Genomic DNA, 14466 nt, shown 5'->3' with positions numbered 1-14466 from the left:
AAATCAAGATGGTTGGCCACTGGGAAATTCCACATTTGGTGGATGGGTCAGAGGTACTTGACAAACCGGTCTTCCATTTCACGACAGGTCTCACTAATGCTCCCATTGTGGCAAAAACAATGGAAGCACCACATACAATAACCAGGTTCTCAGGCGAAGTTTTGTCTCACCTGAAAGGACTGTTTGGGTCCCTGAATGGAGGTGAGGAAAGAGGTGTCACACTTTGACTGCTTGCTGTGGTAAGTGCCAGGAGGGACAGCTGAACAAGGAAATCACAAAGGGAGGAATCCCTGTAGAAAGCGGAGAGTGATGCTGGGTGTGGGGGGGGGGGGGGGGGCGGGAAGTAAAGATGTACTTGGTGGTAGGATTGTGTTGAAGATGGTGGAAGTTGCAGAGAGTGATGTGTTGGATGAGGAGACTCATGGGTGGTAAGTAAGGACGAGGAACTCGTACCCCTGTTAAAGGCAGTGGAAAGATGGGGTGAGTGCAGATGTCCGGGTAAAATAAGAGATGTGAATGATTCAGTGGTGGAGGAAAACCTCATTCATTGAATAGGAGGACATCTCTGATGTTGTGGAAAGGAAACCCACATCCTGGGAACAGATGCAGCAGAGATGAAGGAACTGAGAAAAGGGAATAGCATTTTTACTGATGACAGGGTGGGTAGTTAAGATAGCTGTCGATATTGCTAAGTTTACAAAAAATGTCGGTAGACAGTTTTTCTCCAGAAATGCAGACAGAGAGATCGAGAAAGGGGAGGGGGGTGTCAGACATGAACCAAATGAATTTAAGGGCAAACTGGAAGCTAGAGGCAAAGATGATGAATGGGTGCATGAAGCAGACCAATTTATTTGTCAGTGTAGTGGGAGAAGAATTAGGGAGCATTACCAGTGAAGGCTTGGAACATGGACAACAAAAGGCAGGCATAGCTGGGGACCAAGTGGGTAGCCTGGAGAAAGTTGGAGGAGGTGAAGGAGAATTTGTTGTGGTTGAGAACCATTTCTGCCATATAGAGGAGGGTGATGATGGAGGGGAACTGGTTTGTTCTTTTGTTGAGAAAGAAGCGGACGGATTTAAGACCTTCTTGATGGGGGAAAGGTTCTGGACCACCATAGTGAAAATAAGACTGTCAGGGCCAGGGAGTTGAAAATTGGTGAGGTCGGGAACATGTAACATGTCACAGTTGTAGGGACTGAGCAAAGGGGGATTGAATGGAGTTGAGACCATTGGTCCTACAAAAAGATGGGGATATGGCCCACTTTATCATGGGTAAAGCTCTCTCCACCATTGAGCAAATCTACACTGAGCGCTGTAAATGGAAAACATCATCCATCATCAAGACATGAGAAAGTCTATCATCAAGGACTTCCGCCACCAGACCATGCTGTCTTCTCACTGCTGCCAACAGGAAGAAGGTACAGGACCTACACTCCAGGTTTAAGAAAAGTTCTAATCCCTTAACCATTAGGCTGTTGAACCAGAGGGGATAACTTCTCTTGCCCCGTCACTAAACTGTTCCCACAATTTGTGACAAACTTTCAAGGACTCTTCATCTCATGTTCTTGATATTTATTGTTTATTTATTATTATTATTATTCCTTTTTCTTCATTTGTATTTGCACAGTTCGTTGTCTTTTGCACATTGCTTGTCTGTCTGTCCTTTTGGGTCCAGTCTTTCATTGATTTTTTTATGTTTCTTGGATTTACTAAGTACGCCCACAAGAAAATGAATCTCAGGATTGTATTTTGTGACATAAATGTACCTTGATAATAAATTTTTGAACTGAAGTTGAATTTCTGATTTTTGAAATTTCATCCCATTTAGAAAATAGTCTTTGCCTTTATTCCTTCTGCCAAAGTTCATGGCCTACAGTCTATTCCATTTGCCACTTCTTTGGCTATTTTACTATTTTGGCTAAGTCTTTCTGCCAACTTCCTGCTTCTTCAAACTACTTGCCCCTCCACCTACCTTTTTATCATCTGCAAAATTGGCCAAAAAAGCAATCAATTCCGTCAAGTAATGCAAAAAGAAGAGGTCCCAACTCTGCCGCCTGTGGAACATGACTTGTCACAGTCATAGAACACTACAGCATAGAAACACGCCCTTCTGCCCATCTAGTTCATGCCAAACTATTAATTTGCCTAGTTCCATTAACCTGCAACAGATCATAGCCCTCCGTCCATGTAACTATCCAAATGTTACTTAAATGTTGAAATCAAACCCGTATCCACCACTTGAGCTGGCAGTTCATTCCATACTCTCACTACCCTCGGAGAAAAGAAATTTCCCTTAAACATTTCATCTTTCTCTCATAACCCATGACCTCATAATTTAAACATAACATCCCAACTCATATACTCAATATATTGATTTATGAAGGCCAGTGTACCAAAAAAATTCTTCATGACCCTATCTACTTGTGATGCCACTTTCAAGGAATTATGGACCTGTATTCACAGATCACTCTGTTCTACAGTAATCCTCTGTGCCTTATCGCTCACCGCTTAAGACCCACCCTGGCTGGTCCTCCCAAAGTGCAACACCTCACTCTTGTCTGCATTAAATTCCATCTGCCATTTTTCAGCTCATTTTTTTAGCTGGTCAGGATCCCGCTGCAAGCTTTCCTAGTCTTTCTCACTGTCCACTACACCTCCAATCTTGGTGTCAGCTGCAAATTTGCTGATCCAGTTAAACACATTATCATCCATATCGTTAATATAGATGACAAACAATAATGGACTCAGCACCAATCCATGCGGCACACCACTAGTCACAGACCTCCAGTCATAGAGGCAGCCATCTGCTTCCACTCTCTGTTTTCTCCTGCAAAGCCAATGTCTTAACCAATTTACTGCCTCATCTTAAATGCCAAGTGACTGAACCTTCTTGACCAACCTGCTATGTGATACCTTGTCAAAGGACTTGCTGAAGTCCATTTAGACAACATCCACTACCTTGCCTTCATCAATTTTCCTGGTAACTTCCTCAAAAACCCTTTATAATATTGATTAGACATGACCTACCATGTACAAAGCCAAGTTGACTATCTCTAATCAGTCCCTGTCTATCCAAATACTCATAAAGTCAGTCCCTTAGAATACCTTAGAATACCTTCCAATAACTTACCCACTACTGATGTCAGGCTCACTGGCCTATAATTTCCTGGCTTATTCTGAGAGCCTTTCTTAAACAACTGAATAACATTAGCTACCGTCCAATCCTATGGTACCTCACCTGTCACGAAGGATGATTTCAGTATCTCTGCTACAGATCCTGTAATTTCTGAATTAACCTGTCACGGGGTCTGAGGGAACATCTTGTCAGGCCCTGGGGATCTATCCACTCTGATTTCCCTCAAGACAGCAAACACCTCCTCCTCTGTAATCTGTGCAGGGTCCAAAACCTTGCTGCTTTGCCTCACTTCTATAGATTCTGTGTCCGTCTCCTGAGTAAATAGATATGCAAAAAATCCATTTTATGTCTCCCCCATCTCTTTCATCTCCATGCAGATTACCACTCTGATCTTCCAGAGGACCAATTTTTCCCTTGCTATCCTTTTGCTCTTAACCTATTTGTAGAAACCCTAAGGATTCTCCTTCACCTTGTCCATTAGAGCAATCTCATGCCTTTTGGCCCTCCTGATTTCCTTCTGAAGTGTTCTCTTGCATTTCTTGTACTCCTCAAATATCTCATTTATTTCTATCTGCTTATACCTGTTATGCACCTCCTTTTTTTAAACTGGGGTCTCAATATCTCTTGGAAACCAAGTTTCCCTGAACCTGTTATTTTTGCCTTTTTATTCTGACAGAAACATTGAAATTCTATACTCTCAAAAGTTCACTTTCAGAGACCTCCCACTTACCAAGTACTCCTTTGTCAGAAAACAAACAGTCCCAATTCACACTTGCCACATCCTCTCTGACGCCATCAAAATTGGCCTTTCTCCAATTTAGAATCTCAACCCAAGGACTAGATGTACCCTTTTCCATAATTACCTTGAAACTAATGGCATTATGATTACTAGATACAAAGTGTTTCCTACACAAACTTCTGTCATCTGCCCTGTCTCATTCCCTAATGGGAGATCTAGTATTGCACTCTCTCTAGTTGGGACTTCTCTGCACTGATTAAAAAAACATTCCTGAACACATTTGACAAACTCTTTTCCATCCAGTCCTTTTACAGTATGGGATTCACAGTCAATATGTGAAAGTTAAAATCACCTTATGTTTCTTGCAACAGTCAGTGATCTCTCTACAAATTTGCTCCTCTAAATCCTGCGGACTGCTGGATGATCTATAATATAACCCCTTTAACTTGGTCATACTTTCCTTCTTCCTCAGTTCTATCCATAGTTGTCATGACTAAGCACTGCCATGACATTTTCCTTGGCTACTAATGTCACCCTTCCCCCTTAATCCCTCCCACTCTATCACATCTAAAACAGGAAACCCCAGAACTTTGAGCTGCCAGTCCTGCCTCTTCTGTAACCGAGTCTCACTATTGGCTTCAATGTCATAATTCCACGTGCTGATCCATGAACTGAGCACATGTGCCTTTCCTACAAACCTCCTTGTGTTGAAAGTTATGCGGCTCAGCACATTAGTCCCACCCTGCTGAACCTTCCAATTCCTGACTTTGTCTGGGGTCTTAACAACATCTGTCTCCACAGCCACTCCACTATCTATTTTGGCATTCTGGTTTGCATTACCCTGCAAGCAACTGTAGTTTAGTCCCCCTCTGGTTCAGGTGCAAGCCGTCCCTTCTGTACAGGTCCCACTTCCCAATGATCCAAAAAGCCTCTCTCCTGCACCATCTCCTTAACCAGAGTTAAACTGCATGATTGTCCTTTTTCTGGCCTCACCAGCATGTGGCATGGGTAGCAATCTGAGATTACAACCCTGGAGGCTCTGTTCTTTAACTTAGCTTCTAACTCCCTGAACTCACTTTGCAGAATGCCGTCACTCCACCTACCTGTGTTGTCGGTCCCAACATGAACCATGGCCTCTGGCTGCTCACTCTCCCACTTAAAACTGCTCTGGACCCAATCTGACCCTGGCACCCAGGAGGCAACAACCATTTGGGAATCTGGTTCGCGTGCACCAAATCTCCTTTCTGTTCCCCTAACACTACTTCACCCCTTTCTCTTCTGAGCAACAGATCCAGACATCTATCCTGCACCTTCCAAATTCTTCACAGAAGCTCAAGCCATTGCTGTTCTGCCATTATCCCTGCTAGTGTCCCCTTCCAATCATCTTTAGCCAGCTCCTCTCCGATGCCACTATAATACTGATACATCTGACTTCAGCTTCTCCCTCAAACTGTGGATGATTTCCATCATATTATGATCACTGCGATTGTAACTTACTGGCTGTGCAGAGGTTTCAGTTGTTCTGGCTGTTACCCTTGACTGTGGTATAGTTACACAATATCTGAAATATTTATGCAATATCTGCTTTAATATTTGCCACTTTGAATCTGTTGGTTTATTCTTTAATCTATTTCTTCAATCCATTTTGGCCATTTGTTTCCTGCTAACAGTTTAATTCCTTTTATTTAAGTGTGTAACTCTATTTTTAGGCCCAGGTTTCTCAGCCTCAAACTGAATTTGAAATTCCACTAAGTTATGATCACTCTTTACTTGAATCCATTATGAGTGTAATAATTCTGCTCATTACAGTTACCAGATTTAAAAGCCTTGGTTTGTGGTTAGTTCTTCAATGTATTGCTCCAATAAACTATCTGAATATGCCCTATGAGTTTGTCTGTGGTTTTCCTTTGCAACTTGATTTGTCCAACCTCTGTGGAAGTTAAAAACCACACATGATTATTATAGTACCCTCCTTATATCGCCCATTAGTTCTTGATTTAAACTCTGTTTATTGCTTAAATGTGTTAATTGTTACTTTCATCAATAACTTGCTCCTTGCTAGTTCTTAACTCCACCCAGACTGATTCAAGGTCTGAACTTCTGAGCCAATATCGTTCCTCACTGCACCAATAATAGTCTTTAATTTTACTGTATCATTTTTCCTCTCTGATTCAATTCACCTGTGCACTCCTATGATTTTCCACTCTGTTCCTTCTCGCTGTACTCTGTTTTCTGTGACCTCAATTTTTGCACTGCATATTACCTTCTTTGTTTACTTTGCTTTTCCAAATAGAACTTCACCCTTCACTGAATTCATTTCTTCTATTTCAAGGTCATCTTATCTCCCTTCTGGTTCTATCCTCAGAGTCCTTTTTTCCTGCCACAACACCTTAATCCTTCTTCAACAACACTTGCAAATTCTCTCTTCTCCCACCCCCCCCCCCCCAAACATATTGGTCCTGTCTACACCAATGTGGAAACGTCTAACCACTTTCCTGTCTCCCTACAACTTGTCTGCAGGATTATCACTGCTCCCCCTTTTCTCTTTGTAACAGCCACTCCTCCCCCAACTCCATGCTAATGGGCGTTCATCAGATTCAGAAGCTTTCTGATTTTGCTTCAGTGCTCAAAACCATAATCTTATTTATTGGTCGGGTTCAACCATGGATGTTGCATCCTGGCTGTATGTCGAAGTTAATTCGCAAGCCAGGGCAGTATGATATGGAGATCAAGCTGTTACCCATGCAGCAGGCTATCCCTCGCCACAAAAATGATGAATCCAAAGGAACAGCAGAGAACAGTTTGGCACCAGTAGCATTGCCAGTCAGCAGGAACTGAAGATAGCACTGCCTTAGGAACTTCAGCACCAGACTTTTCCTCAAGCTTTACTCCTGAAGCCTTCCTCATGAGTTGATGTAGCGGAAAAGCAGCTGAGGTTTCCTTCTCCTAGATGAGCTGCCAACCACAGCTGATGAGGCCCATCTACCTGGTGCATTCGGTTTTAATGCCTTTGTCTTTTACCCTGTCAGAAATGGTTCCACCAGACTTCGTAGCTAAGTGAAGGCCAGGACCTGGATTGGTTGACAAAGGCTATTTGAGACTTGTGCCATAGGGAGCATTTAATTGGTAGTGGGAGCTCATGCCCACCATCCCTGCTATGACAACCTTATGGAGCCACCCACAATCTGAACTGGAAGTATTAAATGTTTGTTCCTCTTAACAGGAGAAACGGCGCTTGGCTATCAGTAATGCTGCCAGACAGTGGGAGATGCAGCAGTCCATCGCCACAGCGAAGGATACACAGCCAGCACAAGTGAAGCCTCCTTGCACCGCCAGTAATATCAATATTCACAAGCCGTGTCATCTCAACGAGTGTGAACATGAATTGTGGCAGCATGAATCAAGGTAATTTCTTCTGAGGAGAATCTTTGATTTGGGGTCAGTGAAGGAGTGGTGTATCTCTGCGATTAAACAGGACAGGGGAAGGATCATAGTTTAGGAAATTATGTAGTAGAATTGGTTTAGGTTGTTAAGTACCCCGTAACTGGGTGTCTTACCAGCAAAGATAGAAGTGTCCGTTGGAGTCTGGTGATACTATTTTCAACAATATTTATTAGCAAAAATATACAAAATAATATCAATGCGAATATACAGAGAATATACGTTAGCAATACTAAACCTAAAAGTGTGGGTATAATAATAATCACTAATGAAACAAGCTCTATCGTTGTCTAGGGGATAATGAATTGTCAGATGGAAATATAAAGTTCAGTTCAGTTCATGCAGGCTGCGGTAGTTGTTTGTCGATGTGTTGCAATTGTTGGAGAGGGAGAGAGAAAACGTGTGAACAGTAACAGCTATTATCTTGCCAACCTTCCTTTACGATTTTGATCCGTCGATGCATTGTTGTTGTTGTGGCCATTCATGTATGACCCCTCCGTCCTTTAGCTAGACCGTTCTTCCGTGGTGGACTCGTCACCCAGGCAAGGGTGGACACACACACAAGCCCCCACCGGTCTCGCTACAAAACACTGTGAGTTAAAATTTACCGACCCTTCGTTCGGTCTCCGGTCTCCCACCCTGTCTTGTGGGGGTTCTGATGCTCACTAGCGTTCCTCCTGGTGCGTCTGAGGGGTGTTACCCCAGACCTCACTTTTATCCCCACTCACGGGGTCTCAGGTGTCAATCAGGTTGGGATGATGTAACCCATCAAACCAGCCCACTCTGGTTGCCCCCTGAGGGGTTTCAATGAATAGAACAGTACCAAGTACACAATCCCCCCAAAAGACAATAGCAGTAATCAATGGTTCCGCTCTTCTTTTGTTAGTAGGAGCCGATCCACCCTGGGTAACTCTTAGCTGTGTGTCTCTTTCTCATTAACTTTCATGAGCTGTTATCAATAACAACTGCCCTGGCAGATTTCCTTTGTCTCTCTTACTTCCTTGATAACAGCATCGAAACAGTAGCGATTTGCGATTCTCCAAAAGGGGGGGGGGGCATGGGCGACTCTGCACCCTTCTGCCCATCAGAGTTGTTCATCCTTCGTAACAAGGTGGAGCAAAGAAATAACACAGTTGAAGTAGTAAGTCTACTCTCAAACTAAAACAGAACATAATATAAATCAGGAAGTAGTACTTTCGAAGTTGTATGTACACCTTCAAACGTAAAAGAGGGCAGAATACAAATCAGGAAATTTGAGGTGCATGTAACAAGAGCTGTGCAATAATCATGAACTATCGTCAGGCTGGGTCAAATCAAGTATCAGATGAATTTGTAGGGTGCACAGAAGAGTTATGTTTTAGATTATGTTAGTGTATTGAAGATCCAGTGAGACGACAGACTGTGTAAGACTTAGTAATGTGTACTTAGGAGGTTTAAATGGAGGATATGAACATTAAGGTTCCTTTTGGGAACAGCAGTCCAGAGGGATGGTCTAAGAAGAAGGAAGTAAAGAAGACAAGCTGGCAAGAAGAAAGATGATGTAAATATAGCATGACTTAATTTTATCAACAAATTGAAAGTGATTAGATCAGTCAGAAACCTGGATCTTAAATGCAAGTAAAGTATAAAGGAATGAATGTGAAGATTGAGAAACTACATTGAAATATATACAAACAGCAACACAATGACTACCAATTCTTCTACACTTAGTGGCCACTTTGAGGTCCAGGAGGTATTTTTGTATGTTCATGGTCTTTTGCTGCTGTGCCCGTCCACTTCAAGGTTTGCTATGTTGTGCATTTAGAGATGCTGACATTAACAAGGCATTTTTGGCCACAGAACTGGCGCTCACTGGATAATTTATGAATTTTGCACCATTCTCTGTAGACTCTAGAGACTGTGTGCATGAAAATCTCAGGAGATCAGCAGTTTGTGAGATACTCAAACCACTCTGTCAGGAACGAACAATCATTCGATGGTCAGTCACTTTGAGAATATTTTCCCATTCTGATGTTTGTTCTGAACAACAGCTGAACCTCTTGACCATGCCTGCATGTGTTTATGTATTGAGCTGCTGTGCATGATTGGCTGATTAGATATTTGCATTAACAAGCAAGTGTACAGGTGTTCCTAATAAAGTGGCCACTGGGTATACATTCCTGTAAGAAACCTTTTTGCTTCATCGTTAATTGATGTACCATTACCCTAAATTCTGAAATTCCCTCCCTATATCCCTTGATTTCTTTGCGTGATGAAGGAGAATCCTCAAGATCTACGTCTTTGATCAAATTTTCAGTCACCTAGCCAAAAATCTTGTTATTTGGTGTCCCCTTTATTTGACAAAGTTACTGTGAAGTGCATTGGGATTTTTTGGTGTATTAAACTGGTATATAAATGACAGTTGTTATCGTAGAAGTCAGTCTTTGACAAAAGGACAGTTTAGAGTGAGTTGGTCATTAAATCTGACCTTGATAGATACATGCTTATCAAAATATATTAAAGGACATGAGTGTGTCACGATTGCATTGAATGACGGAACAGTAGTTAAATAACTTATACTTGGGGGGAGGGATAGGTTATTGATGTTAGTTTTTCTTCTGACACAGAATGAGTAGCTGTTACTTTCCATGTCACTTAGATCAAGGCAACTTTAGTGATTGCTTGATGCTGTAGCATAAAAACATATTCAGTGCCCTTTGTTGAGAATTGTTGCTTTGAAGACATCAGAATTGATTTTAATTTTGGTTGAAGTCTTGTACGTTTGCATAAATATAAAGAAAATTTACACAGAAAAGATTATTTGCTGATGTGCACTGTGTATGGCAATAATACATTTTGATGGATTGTGAAATTGGTCAATTAATCCGAACACTCTAGATGTTAATTCCTCTCCTGAGCCTCCTTGCATCCTTCCTCCCATGGGTACTGTGAGCTCCAACAGAATGATTTTCTTGTCTTCGGTGGACCATAGTATGATGTCTGGTCAAAGTATGGTTAGCACCATCTCCAGGAACTGCAGCTTCCTGCCCACATCAACCTTCCCCTCCCTTCCCCCCTCCATCCCCCTCTTCCCTTCCCCCTCACCATCCCCTTCTTCCCTTCCCCCTCTCCATCCCCATCTCAACTTATTAATTTTTCCATTCTGTTAACTTCTGAAAATTTTCAGCCAATGGCTGCCCAGATTTTGATTCTCATACACACACCATCAGGTTCTGGAAACTTGCCTGTCTTTAATTGTATTTCCTTTTCCAACACTTTGCCCCTCATGACTGAGATCATTACATGTTCTGCCGTGCCATTTGAAATTCACACATTTGTATATATTTGGGATATTTATAATGTCCTCCATTGTGACCGCTGTTTCTTTGTTTCCTGTCATTAATTCCCCAGTCTTATTCTCTTGGAGTCTTGCAATTACTTAGCTATCCCCTTTTTTATATTTCTATAGAAGCTCCTGCAGGTTGTTTGATATTACTTGCCAGTTTTCAGAACAATTGTTGATGTATAGGTAAGGGGAATATTTGAGGGAGCGAGCCTGAGGGAAGGGCAGTTCTGTTTGCTCTTCATCTGAGGGATTTACATAGTTTTTCCTTTTACCTGATCTGTTGAGCACTTCCTACAGTTCTGCTGTGTGCAGCTTTTATAGTTCATTTCTTTTATTCTTTCTTTCTATCTGAAACTCGTTTCACAGCTATTACATGTTCTTAATTCATATTCTTCTCTATCTAGCTCCCTTATTATCTTATCAAACAGTTAGCTAGCTCTTACAGCTTAGTCCTCGACAAACCACAACCATACCCTTTGTAGATTTTACCTGGTCCTATTCATCATTCCCTCATTCTCTCTGCAATTTAAATAGTACTTATTTTCTTTCTTTCCCAATTCTGGTGCAGAGTTTTCAACCTGTAGCATTAACTTTATTCCCCTGGTCACAAATGCTGCTAATTTCTATTTCAGAACCTATGTCTTGACTTTGACATACTCATGTTCAAAGTGGCAAGTGCTGAACTGTATGTTTGCTCTCAACAGCCAACCAAGTTCCAAAAGCAGCATTAGAAAGGAAAGAGCAGAAAGCAACAAACAAGAATTCAGTAAAGCTGAAAAGCCCCATAATTTGAGGTAATAACATGTCACTGTCACTGCCTTCTAATTGTAGAATTATCTAATCACTGGGCTCCCTACCGCAATGGCATTGTTAATGCCGTCTTACAACTTTTCAATTCTATACAGGTTTTCAGCCTGATTCAAGGCAAGCATCTCACTTGACTGGTTTCCATTCACTGCATTATACATTCATCCCCTGCATCACAGGTTGTTGTGTGTACCACTGAGGACTGTATTCAGTGAAGTTCTTCACCTTTGCGACTGTAATAATGTCCCCCACATCCATGACCTCCTCCATCAGGAACATCAACTATGGGAGTACCAACACCTCCAAGTTGCACATCACCCTGACTTGGAAACATCTTGCTGTTCATTCATTTAGGGGTCTCAGTCCTGGAAATCCCTACTCAGCAGCACTGTGGGAGGAAGACCAGAAGACCATAAGATATAGGAGCAGTATTAGGCCATTCAGCCCATCAAGTCTGCTTCAGCATACTATCATTCCATCATGCTGATCCCAGATCCCATACACCTGCCTTCTCACCTTCTCCTTTGATGCCCTGACTGATCAGGAGCCAATCAACTTCCATCTTAAATATACCCACGGACTTGGCCTCCACCACAGTCTGTGGCAGAATATTACACAGATTCACTACTCTCTAGCTAAAAAAAATTCCTCCTTACCTTCTGAAAGGTCGCCCCTCAATTTTAAGGCAGTGCCCTCTAGTTCTGGATACTCACACCAGAGGAAGCATCCACCCTGTCTAGTCCTTTCAACATTCAGTAGGTTCCCATGCATTCTTCTAAATTTCAGTGAGTACAGTCCCAAAACTGCCAAATTGTCCTCATATGTTAACCCTTTCATTCCTGGAATCATCCTTATGAACTTCCTCTGGACTCTCTCTAATGATAATATATCCTTTCTGAGATATGGGGCCCAAAACTGTTGACAATACTCCAAGTGCAGCCTGACTAGTGTCTTATAAAGCCTCCGCATTATCTTCTTGCTTTTATATTCTATTCCCTTTGAAATAAATGCCAACATTGCATTTGCCTTCTTTACCATAGATTCAACCTGTAATTTACCGTTAACCTTCTGGGAGTCTTTTTTTTAATATATATTTTTTATTCAATTTTTAAGATAGTTACATAGAATGAATAGAATGATAGAATAATGTAGTGTAATATTAGCCCTTGACCCTTCCCCCCTTAACAACCCTGCCTAAAAAAAACGGGAAAAAAAGAGAAAAAGAAAGAAAGAAGAAAGAAAGATTGCCTGGATATCGGAAGATCCCCACATGCTCCATGGAATTCAAAATAGCTTTAATATATATATATTTTTTTCCCTAGATGGCTAATAACTTTATCTTCGGAGGACCTATATATTTAATCCTATCTCCTCCTGGGAGTCTTGAACAAGGACTCTGAAGTCCCTCTGCACCTCTGATGTTTGAACCTTCTCCTCGTTTAGATAATAGGCCACACTGTTATTCCTTTTACCAAGATGGTTTATCGTGAATTTCCCAACACTATAATTCCATCTGCCACTTTTTTGCCCATTCTTTCACTTTGTCCAGATCCTGCTGCAATTGCATTGCTTCCTCAGCACTACCTACCCCTCCATCTATCTTGTATCATCCACAAACTTTGCCACAAAGCCATCAATTCCATTATTCAAATCATTGACAAACAATGTGAAAAACAGCGGTTTCAGTACTGACCCCTGAGGAACACCACTAGTAACTGGCTGCCAACCAGAAAAGGCCCCCTTTATTCCCACTCGCTGCCTCCTGCCTGTCAGTCATTCCTCTATCCATGCCAGTCTCTTTCCTGTCACACTATGGGATCTTTTCTTGTTAAGCAGCCTCGTGTAGCACTTTTATCAAGTGCCTTCTGAAAATCCAAGTAAATGACATCCACTGCCTCTTCTTTGTCTACCCTTCTTGTTATTTCCTCAAAGAACTCTAACAGATTTGTCAGGCAATATTTCCTTTTACAGATTCCATGCTGACTTTGACTTATTTTATCCTTAGTCTCCAAGTACCCGAAACCAAAACCTCATTCTTAATAATGGACTCCAACACTTTCCCAACCACGAGGTTAGGCAAACTGGCCTATAATTTTCTTTCTTTTTGCCTTCCTCCCTTTTTAAAGAGTGGAGTGACATTTGCAATCTTCCAGTCCTCCTGGACAATTCCAGAATCAAGTGATTCTTGAAAGATCATGACCAATGCTCCTGTTATCTCTTCAGCAGCCTCTCTCAGGACTCAGGGATGTAGTCTATCTGGTCCAGGCGACTTATCAACCTAAGACCCTTCAATTTGCTTGGCACTTTTACTTTTGTAATAGCAATGGCACTTACTCCTGCTCCCTGACACTCACAGACCTCTGGCACACTGAGAGTGTCTTCCACAGTGAAGACAGATACAAAGTACTTATTAAGTTCATCTGTCATTTCTTTGTCCTCCATTACTACTTTACCTGCATCATTTTCTAATATCAACTCTCACCTCCCTTTCCTCTTTATATAACTGAAAAAACTTTCAGTATCTGCTTTATAATCAGAATCAGGTTTATTATCACTGGCATAGAACCATAGAACATTACAGCACAGAAACAGGCCTTTTGGCCCTTCTTGGCTGTGCTGAACCATTTTTCTGCCTAGTTTCACTGACCTGCACCTGGCCCATATCCCTACATACACCTCTCATCCATGTACCTGTCCAAGTTTTTCTTAAATGTTAAAAGTGAGCCTGCATTTACTACTTCATCTGGCAGCTCATTCCACATTCCCACCACTCTCTGTGTGAAGAAGCCCCCCCTCTAATGTTCCCTTTGTACTTTTCCCCCTTCACCCTTAACCCATGTCCTCTAGGGTTTTTTTCTCCCCTGGCCTCAGTGGAAAAAGCCTGCTTGCATTCACTGTATCTATACCCATCATAATTTTATATATCAAGTCTCCCCTCATTCTTCTACGCTCCAGGGAATAAAGTCCTAATCTATTCAACCTTTCTCTGTAACTCAGTTTCTCAAGTCCCAGCAACATCCT

The 14466-nt window shown here is 41.8% G+C and overlaps 1 protein-coding gene across 5 annotated transcripts in view; it reads left to right on the top strand.

Annotated features, from left to right (window-relative positions):
• The window catches only part of LOC140714042 (leucine-rich repeat-containing protein 49), a 168631-nt gene that overhangs the window by 92412 nt on the left and 61753 nt on the right, over nucleotides 1-14466 (top strand). For all 5 annotated transcript variants that reach the window (XM_073024713.1, XM_073024714.1, XM_073024715.1 and 2 more), the window contains one exon: nucleotides 7096-7277. In XM_073024713.1, the coding sequence (XP_072880814.1) occupies nucleotides 7096-7277 (182 nt within the window). The remainder of the gene's footprint in view (nucleotides 1-7095; nucleotides 7278-14466) is intronic.

Source organism: Hemitrygon akajei, chromosome 21, assembly GCF_048418815.1.
Source record: "Hemitrygon akajei chromosome 21, sHemAka1.3, whole genome shotgun sequence".
Taxonomy (NCBI): Eukaryota; Metazoa; Chordata; class Chondrichthyes; order Myliobatiformes; family Dasyatidae; genus Hemitrygon; species Hemitrygon akajei.
The sequence above is the reverse complement of the archived record's forward strand: the minus strand, read 5'-3'. Positions and strand labels throughout refer to the sequence as shown.